The 10,000-nt window shown below is 38.0% G+C and overlaps 2 protein-coding genes across 2 annotated transcripts in view; one reads left to right on the forward strand and one right to left on the reverse strand.

The window, feature by feature from the left end:
- LOC144967286 (PITH domain-containing protein GA19395-like) overlaps positions 1-10,000 on the reverse strand; it is a 109,213-nt gene that overhangs the window by 64,371 nt on the left and 34,842 nt on the right. The gene's annotated exons all lie outside the window — the stretch shown is intronic.
- Positions 1,255-10,000, forward strand: part of LOC144967279 (putative methyltransferase-like protein 24) — a 24,820-nt gene continuing 16,074 nt past the window's right edge. The window contains exons 1-5 of the mRNA XM_078904332.1: positions 1,255-1,414; positions 2,537-2,613; positions 7,446-7,574; positions 8,319-8,393; positions 9,262-9,397. Coding sequence (XP_078760458.1) covers positions 1,319-1,414; positions 2,537-2,613; positions 7,446-7,574; positions 8,319-8,393; positions 9,262-9,397 — 513 coding nt within the window. The 5' untranslated portion in view covers positions 1,255-1,318. The remainder of the gene's footprint in view (positions 1,415-2,536; positions 2,614-7,445; positions 7,575-8,318; positions 8,394-9,261; positions 9,398-10,000) is intronic.

Here is a 10,000-nt window from a genome sequence, read left to right on the forward strand (position 1 = left end):
GAGGAGGAGAAGAGAGAGAGAAGAGAGAGAGAGAGAGGGAGAGAGAGAGAGAGAATGGGGATAGAGAGGAGAGATAGAGAGAGTTGGAGAGATGGTGAGGGAAAATGAGATAGACACACACACACACACACACACACAAACACACACACACACACTCACACCTACACATAAAGAGATAGTGATGGGGAGAGAGAGGGAAATGGCACAGGTTATTACACACACACACACACACACACACACACACATACACAAATAGAGAGAGAGAAAGAAAGAAGAAGAATTATTCTCTGTCAAAGGTGTGATAAAACTGATAGGACTCGATCAATATCATTTCTCTTAATTCAAAACTTCATTCAGGAAGTGTTGATAGATTCTAGTGTGTTGGACAGATATCATGATCTCCTTGTCGAAACGGAATAAGGTAAAGAAATAAGAATTAATTTAAAGAAAAAAAACAAACAAACTTTGAGTGTCAGAAAAGTCCTAAAGCTCATCAATTCATACATTAATAATACCTGCTTATCTGCTGTACCATTTTAATATTAAATATAGAAATAATGGTTCCCTTTATCATAGAACATGTAAAAATATCGCCATAAAGTTAATTTGATTTCATTTTCTATAAAAATATAAATTTAGTTCTCCAACCGTTAGAGATAATGGTCCCTAGGGTCGGAGTTTACTAGTTCCGGGAGCATTAAATTGATTGTGAGTATGGTTTGTTATGCCTAGGCCAGAATGTCTCGGTTTATTACTGCATTGCAATGATATTACAGACCCCACTATTCAGTTAAACGCACGCCCCCCCCCCCCCCCCCCCCCCCCCCCCCCCCCCCCCCCCCCCCCCCCCCCCCCCCCCCCCCCCCCCCCCCCCGTTTTAAACTCATTGCTTGTGAGTTGAGTACACTATCTATTGTACAGTAGTCTGAAAAACAAAAACAAAACAGCGGCGTGTTTTTGAAATCTTAGCCAGGCTTCCTTGAAGTCCCAGGTTTGAGAGGTTTTGACAAGATGAGAGTCTTTATAATCGAGCAATATTGAAGGACGATTTTTTGGAGTAATAAGATTTTAACATGAGGTTGTTTTTTTTTCATGATACCGCAGAATGTGATCTATCAACAGCATTTATCATATTATTTTACTATTTTCTGTCAAATAATATTATCATTTGAAAAGCAGTTCGAGGTCTAATACATCCAGTGCTAAAACTGCTTTTTAAACATTTACAGTTAATTTTACCTTATGTAGAATGAAGTTGGCAAGAAAATTGACTCGGCTCTGGCTAACTCTTGGAACCGTGGGAGTCTGCTTGATAGTGATGTCTCATCTCAAAACTGAATTTCTGAGAGAGTGTCAGAAACCGGTTCGGCAACCCACAAAGCTAATATTCAAGTGGTTGCGTGGATACAATGAGGTAAGATCATAGAATTTTGAAGTCTCAGGGTTAGGGGTGTTTTGCTTTTTTCTTTTTACTGGATATAAGAAGTGAGAAAACCAGCTTTTAAAGGAGTATTATTAAGACTTCATTGAAACTCACCGATGAATGCAAAGTCGAAAAATTCAATGGTATTAATGCGTTTTTGTTTTTATTTAAAAAAACAAACACTTTTTACATTTCAATAATGGATCAAAATTGTCCCTAGCATTTTATCAACTTTATTATCAGAAAGTCGTTTATAACAATAAGGCACACTAAGCCAGTGTTTATTTTGTATTCTATAAGGTCAACTTAAAAATAATAGACTTTTTGGAAAGTATGCTTTGTTATTACAAATCTACGCCACATCTATCATAGACTTCTTCACGCACGCAACAGAGATGACAAAGAGATTAGGGAACACGTTTATCTCTCTACCAATTGAGCGACTAGGTACCCTTGGTAATTCAATAGACTTGTCCGTATCTTTTATTCATCTAGGTATTTATTAAAAAGAAAGTGTAAATATCATGTGTTAACTACTGTTAGTCTATAGAACAATGTAATACTATACATTAAAGATTAAGTGGAAATTAGATGAAATTAATGATGATAATAGGGCAGAAAATTCGTGACGTCACACCTTCTGCTTTTTCGGTTCCAAAATTATTGGAAGTGTGAATGTAATCAGTCCTTTGGAGGAGTAATAATGAATAGGTTACATATTGAATCATAAGGTTGTATAACTATTTGAGTAGAAGAATGTAGAGGCAGATTTTTAGGATTAGGGGACGTAACATAGCGAAGATCGATGATCAGTATTGACGCGAAGTTTATACTTAGACTAGAAAATAAGATGCCATCACTCTTAAACCAGAAGATCAACAAATTACACAAAACATGTATCCAGTCCCTCCGGAAGAGTGGTTTACACTTCCAGTGAGATTGGAACCAGTTGGGTTTTTTTTTTTTGACATCACACCTTTGTTCTCTGGTAAATTAACGTTCATTATGATATAAATACACATAAAATGTTTGTTTGTCTGTTTGTTTGTTTGTTTTCACCATGTTTGCCCCATAACATTGGTTCATGATAGCTCAATTTATACTTATTTCCAGAGCGTACATCAAAGGATTCCGGACATCGCCTATCTAAAGAGTTTGTCCTGGTCTGAAATGGCCAACGTTTATCACAGGTATTATTTGATGCATGATTATAACTATTCCAGAGGAGGCGAATATTAATCAGGGGCAACAAAGTAACAATCTGAATTATGCTGTACTCTGATAATAAGTGCCTGCTCCACTCACTTTTCTGAATTAAAAATTCAGCCGAAATACCGGAGCATACTCAATGTCTCAATCGTTTCTATGTTTGTGTTGAGAATATTGGCTATAAAGCTTAAATTTTGGCTAACTAACTTCGCGGCGAATGTGTGTGTTGAACCCGTGACCTCAAGAAGTCGGGGAGAGAAAGTTTGAAGCGACTTTTTTGGGGTCGTGGATAGCTCATACGGTCAGGCGGAGTTGTAGTACCAATAAGGTCGCGGGTTCTAGCCCCCATCGCCGCCGCGAAGTTTTTATTCTCTGTTGTCTTCTGGCACTTTCCTACTCTCTTCATTTCTTGTTACTCTGAAAATCCACATTTTACAAATTTGGCCAGAAAACATGTCCCACAAAAAATAGATCATTTACAATGAACAATGATCCTCATCTTGTCAAAAAGTTTCAACATGAGATTTCAAGGAATTCCCAGGTTGAAAGGTTATGACAAGATATAGGTCATTATAGTAGATGGATATTTCAAGGACGAGTTACCTAGCCAAAATTATTTTTAAGTGTTTTTTTTCCGTGTCGGCAGTTTTGGCAAAAAATATAGATAATTCTCGTATTATCATAAAAGATCTCTTTTTTCCTATATATTGGACCAATACGGGCAATTAGCTTATACTTATCAATTTTAATATTGATAAATCTTATTTCTAAAGATACTCTTTGTATATTTAGTAATTTTTGTTTTCAATTCAAGCGAATTTTTACCATAGGTAATATTTGTGACTGGGTAATGTTTAAAATTAAATTTTAACCTTAACCAGTTAACTGCAGTACTCCGAAAAGACACGTAAAAAAACATTTGGCCAGAAAGTTTGTCCCTCCAAAAATCGATCGTTTTAAATGAGTGAAGGACGAGCTTTCTGACCAAATTCATATCGATTAAAATGACTTTTATCTTGGAAAATAATTCATAAACCTGGGACCTCTCGAGTTTTCTGGCCAAATTTATTAATACATGTCTTTACACAATTATGTGGTCAGTTATCAAATTTGAGTTAAAATCAATATTACATCCAATGAAAAGATTGAGCTGTGTGTGTGTCTCTTTGTGTGTGTGTGTGTGTGTGTGTGTGTGGGTCTTTGTGTGTGTGTGTGTGTGTGTTTGTGTGTGGTAGCTTTAAAAAGCACAAAATATATTATAATATTCTAATTCTGATTATTTTTACTTTATAGTCATTTTCCATCATGTTGGCCGTCGCGATATAACATCGTTTTGAAACGGTGGGTCACATTTACAACGGTCGAACTCAACATAATTTTAGACTAGCAGCGTTTTATCCCATGTAGATAATTTTCACCAAAGAAAAATCGATTATTTCGTGATGTGAATAGTTTGAATTTGAACCGATTTGATTAACCTCACATTGAATGCACATTTGCATAATAATAATATTAGTTTGTGGCGCTTATATGACCTTAATGTGTTGCAAGCGCCGTGTAACCCTTTAAAAACAAAAACAAATAATATAAGTTTCACTTATAAAAAGATATATATTGTTGTTACGAAACGTTCAACAGTTGTCCTGTTGCCGGAGTTTAATCCAGTGCGGCTATGCGGTCTTGTGTATGACACTCGCTTTCGGATCGGAAGGTCCTGGGTTCGAGCCTCGCTCGACGCATAGTTGAGTCCTTGGAGAAGGCTCTTTACTCACATTCTGTCACCGTACTCAGGTGTTAAATGAGTACCTGACCGTTAACAGCGTTGTCTCTGTCAGAAAAAATTGTAACATCACCTAACAGACGTCATGTCCTGTCCTAAACGTTAAACGTTGCTGTTGGCCAGGGGCCCCTTGTAAAGCGCTTTGAGCACATTTAGTGGACATTGCGCTATATAAAAGCTCATTTTTTCTTATTTCTTTTTCTTTAGCGACGAAACTGAAAGTATCAACCGTTTATCTAAGATAAATTTCCGTCAGATTTGTTACTGGGATACACTTACACCTTGGGACTCCCGATAGTTCAGTCAGTAAAGCGCTCGCTTTTCACGCTAAGGGACCAAGATCGAACTGGGTGAAATCGAGTTTTTTTCTAACTCCCTTGCCCACCAAGCAGTGATTGGGTATCTGGGTCTGTTAAATATGGCTGAAAGTCATGTCCTGTCCTACATGTTAAGTGTTGGTGTAGGCCACGAACCCCATTTAAAGAGCCTTGAGCACGTTTAGTGGATATTGCGCTATATAAAAGCTCAGTCTATTAGTTTACAAACACTTACACCTGTGTTATGTCAGACGATTAATAGAGAGCCCCAAAACTAAATTTCTAACGGAGATGGATTAACGTGATTTTATTATTTTATTATTTTTTTCATGATCACTACAAGATGGTAGTGCCGCGCTGAAGACCGGTCTGGACCGCGGTCCGACGGTCTTTTAGCTGTGAACCGAAGACCGGTCCCAGAGGGGAAGACCGGCGCCGGTCCTCACTTCTTATCACCTTTCAACTAGTGCGGGGCGGTCCTTGCAAGGACCACGGTCCTACGGTCTCGCGCCATAGCCTACTACTTCCCCAGCGATTCGTTGCCTCGGTTGCCTATCTTCCACCAATCACCACCCATCCCACTTAATTAATCGCACCCACCCCCTTTACCATACACTAAACGACACAGACGACCATACAGGCAGACGACCACCAACCTCCACTCCGCAAACCGCCCTTTCGTGTGTGAGATGGGGGGAACAGGAGGCGCACGCCTTGGACGATTCCATTATACGGGGTAAATTTCAAAATTTACTACACCATAATGATCGCAATGACAATGATCTATGGTGAAGGCATGACCCCTCTTCTCTAATGGGTTATTGTTTGAAATGTATGTGACTACAAAAGATGTGTGTGTTTGTGTGTGTGTGTGTGTGTGTGTGTCGAACCTAGCAAGTAGCAAATCCGATTTTTTGTTTTCTTTTGTCCATCTCTTGTCACCACTCCTTTCTATCGCAGTGTTGTCATTTAAAATAATACAATAATATTAAAATTTCGTTTGGTGTTATTACTAATCAAATAATATGAGTTTCATTAGTTTCTTCCTTCCAAAAAACCCAGTTATAACGTCTGAATTTAAAAAAAGTCCAATAGAATATTTGGGGACCCCGATAGCTCAGTTGATAGAGCACTCTCTTTATACGCAAAGGGCCAGAGATCGATCCGGGTGCAGTCGATTTTTTTCTGAATCCCTGTCTACTCAGCAATGAATGGGTAGCTGAGTTTGTTAGATCTGGCGAAAAGTCACCATCGACCCCTCTTATCACCTCATCCACCCCTCTTATTATAACTTCACGTCTCTCTCTTACTCTTCAATGCTCGCTGCCCTCTAATGTGTGTGTGTGGGGGGGGGGGGGGGAGGGGGGTAGGAGTTGCGTGTGTGTATCAACGCCACGAACAACTCGATCAACGCCTTGGGCGATGCCATTATCTCCGTTAATGGGGATAAATTTCAAATTTTATTAAATTATCGAAGTAACAATGAAGTACGGTGAGCAAATAAAGAAGGCATCACCCCTCTTCTCTAATTAGGTTACAATTTGAAATGAGTGTGACTACTCCGTGTGTTTTACTCCTGTAGGCCACGGTTTTCATCGTGTAGCGGTCTTTAACGGTTCAAGAATGAACGATCCCACACTCTCAAAGGTCAAACCGGTTCGAATTTCCAACAGTCTCTCAGGAATGTTCAATGTCGAAAAGGACCGGTCCTAGGACCGGTCCTTGCGGTCTTCATTTCCCAAGGACCGTAGGACCGTGGTCCTTAAGCTTGCCAAGGACCGCCCCGCACTACAAGATGGTGCCATAGAAATAAGATCGATTGGAGGCTGGTTCAACTAAGTCCGTTGTTGTATGTACCAGTTTAATCATTGGACCAAAGGGGCAATTTAACAAGACATTTACAAGAAGAAATGCTAAATAACTTCCCTTGATATTATATTTACACATAACTACATCTATAAAAAAACAGAAAATGTTTTTGTTTTTAAGGGTTTTACAGCGCTTGCGACACATTAAGGTCATATCAGCGCCAGTAAAAAGAAGAAAATGGGATAGTAGAAAGTTCTAGAATTACAATTAAAGCACCCAAGAAAAAGTAAGACAAATGGGAATTGGGAACAAATAGGGATCAGATGCAGATTCCAAGAGCACACTATCGAAGTACTTAGTAAAAGTCTCATCCAGACACAAGCACAGGTCCCCACTAAAAAGAATACACTCAAATGTTTACAAATCATATATAATATGTATACAAAACATAATATAGTGCATTACAGAGAGATGATTTACAAGGAAAAAATATCATCTCCCAAAACAAACTTTACATTTGACTGTTTCCCTCTCAGCCAGGGTATCCGGCCAGGGCCAGGACTAAACCAAGTAACCTCATTCCAAGACAAAGACAGAAAGCAATTGGAAAACAGATATAAGGGGATAGAAGACACAGCAAGTACCTCCCAGGCCACTACGGGAGGTCAGGATCCCCACCCAGAACGTGTATGAAACATTGCCAGTCAAAGCAGAGAGATAAATATAAGAAAAAAAATCATCCGAATAAAATCAAAATGCCTTGACTGGGAATCGAATCTCAGACCTTTTGATAACCGGTCAGACATGCTACCATTACACCACAGAGGTTACCATAATATAGTTTTATCTTACACCTAATGTAAGGTAAGTGCCTGCTTCCTAAATTGTTACTTTTATTTTGTTTCAGCTACATTGAGAACATCCAGATAATATGTGGTCGAATGGTAAGAGTTGGTCACCTGAAAGACGGAGGATGGGAGATCTGCACCGATTTTAGTCACAAACCAACCCCACCGTGTTTAGTCTACTCTTTCGGGTTCGTAATGTCCATTTTGTTTATTTTTAAAAACAAACAAACCCTGAGAATTATTACATAGATCAATATTTACTAAATGTATTCAAAGTGCTTTACAAGGGGTCCCTAGCCAACAGTAACACTTAACAGGTAGGACGAGACATGACGCCTATTTGGCGATATTCCAATTTTTCCGACAATGACAACGCTGTTAGATGTCAGCATCTCATTTTACACCAAGTACGGTTATATAATATGAGTAAAGAGACTTTTCCAAAGACTTAACTAATGCCTCCTTCGCCGGTGTCATACCACACGACCACATAGCCTGACAATACCTTACCATACCGTGTGCACTGACAAAACGCTTTTTCTTTCATTCTGGTTAGCAAACTTTTACCTCATTTCTATCGATTCTGATGACCCCCGATTTGCCGAAAAGTCGTAAACCTGAGGTTCTTGATTTGGGGGCTTTAAAAGAGTTTATGAGAAATCTAATTTAATTACCACACAACTTAATATGAAAGGTGAAGGGCACATCCGATGCTGTGGTGTCCCAAATATTTAACAACGCAAAATTGAATTAAGTTGATATATAAATAAATAAATAAATAAATAAATAAATAAATAAATAAATCCCCCATGAATAAAAAAATAATTATAATGGATGATTAATTAGTGTATTACGAAATACTTAGAATACCAAATAATTTTCCTTACTTGGGCTCGCCTTCCCATCCCCACCCCACATTCATTTTTTTTAAGTATCGGAGATGATTTTAGCTTTGACGACGAAATGGCCCAACGATTTGGATGTTCGGTTCATTCTTTCGATCCAAGGTAACAACAAATTTACCCAAGAATTTCCTGTGTTAAGAATTTTGAAAATGCTAAAATTCCCCTGATTTTTATAGAAAGGCAAACATTTTGTAAAACATCATCCTTTGCTGTCCATTCCACTCCTTTACAACAGAAAAATGAACTCTTTCTTCCCTTTATCAGAAATTTTCCCTAAAATGTTTTGTTATTTTCGATTTTACCTTTTTTTAGGTCACTATTTTGTTTAATTTATTTTTGTCTGACCTTGTAGTTAATACCTTTGAAAAAAAAAACAACAAAAAAAACAAAAAAACAACAACCATTCAACTAATTTTCAGATTTTAATGACAATGTGAAAAGACAGAAATAAGTGATTTAATTTCGCTCAGTAGAATATTTTCAACTATTAATACAATAATAATAAAAATTTCCTTTATTTCATCCAATAGGGGAACTTTGTCTTACGGTCTATTCCAAGGAAAGACTGGAATAATCCAGGCGTCAGCCGCAGTGCAACGCCTCAAAGTGACCTAGGGCGAGGTGACTTGCTCGAGGCCACACAGCGCAGCGGGTTTTCGAACTCGGTACCTTTGGGATAGGAAGCAAAGACCGTACCGCTGAGCCACGCTGCTCCTAATGTATTTACTTAATCGTGCAGGTTAATCTGTATGACGTTTATATCTACGACAAATCACCAAACTTTTGTTTTTCCTAACGAATGACTGTGGAAAAAATGCCTTAATAATAAATTTATTCTAATTAATTCTGAATCAAATTTGGATTGCAAAGAAAATAAAACAAACAAATCTTTTATTTATACAAAAACACCAAACAGTTGCGAACTGCAAAATGATTTAAAGTATTTGTTCCAATTATATCATCCGACCAGCATCCCCTTGCGTGACCACCGTAGGTCAGAGAACGTGACCTTTTACAACACTGGATTGGGTAATTATGACGGATTTTGGACCACTTGGAAAATGAGACGGCTGGACACGATCATAAAGAATTTAGGCCATCAGATGGTGAGTCAAAAGTTATTCATTTGATACAGTGTCTTCAAATGCTTTTCAGTTCATTGCAGCGAAGAATTTTATTTAATTAAACAGATTTAACTAACCCAGAAAGTTCAATTTGCGCGCGGCTATGTCGTCTTGTGGTATGACTCGCATCGGATTGGAGGTGTCCAGGGTTCGAATCCCATTCTCATAACGGAGCATTGTTGAGTTAGTGGAAAAGGCTATTTACTCTAATTATTTCACCATACTCAGGTGAACAACGTTGTCTCTGTTTGAAAAAAGAATGATAACATCGCCTAATAGTCGTCATGTCTCGTCTTACGTGTTGTGTCGCTTTGCCCTTGTAAAGCACTTTGAGCACGTTTAATTAATATTGTGCTATATAAATACTCATGTTTAAAATTTAGTTTTACAATGTACTATAGTGTATATTTACTTAAAAGTAGAATGAAGTCATTAGCTGTTATCCATTAGTGAAAATTTTCCCCTAGATACAGTTTCCAACTGTTATAAGGTCTACTTCAATACAAATGATATCAACGAAACAAGCTACTGCAACTACATATTTTTTACCGTCAAAATCCCATTATAATGGTTGCGTTGATGCGT

The sequence above is a fragment of the Berghia stephanieae genome, chromosome 1 (assembly GCF_034508935.2).
Source record: "Berghia stephanieae isolate SIO BIC M18660-M18661 chromosome 1, UCSD_Bste_1.3, whole genome shotgun sequence".
NCBI classification, from domain to species: Eukaryota; Metazoa; Mollusca; class Gastropoda; order Nudibranchia; family Aeolidiidae; genus Berghia; species Berghia stephanieae.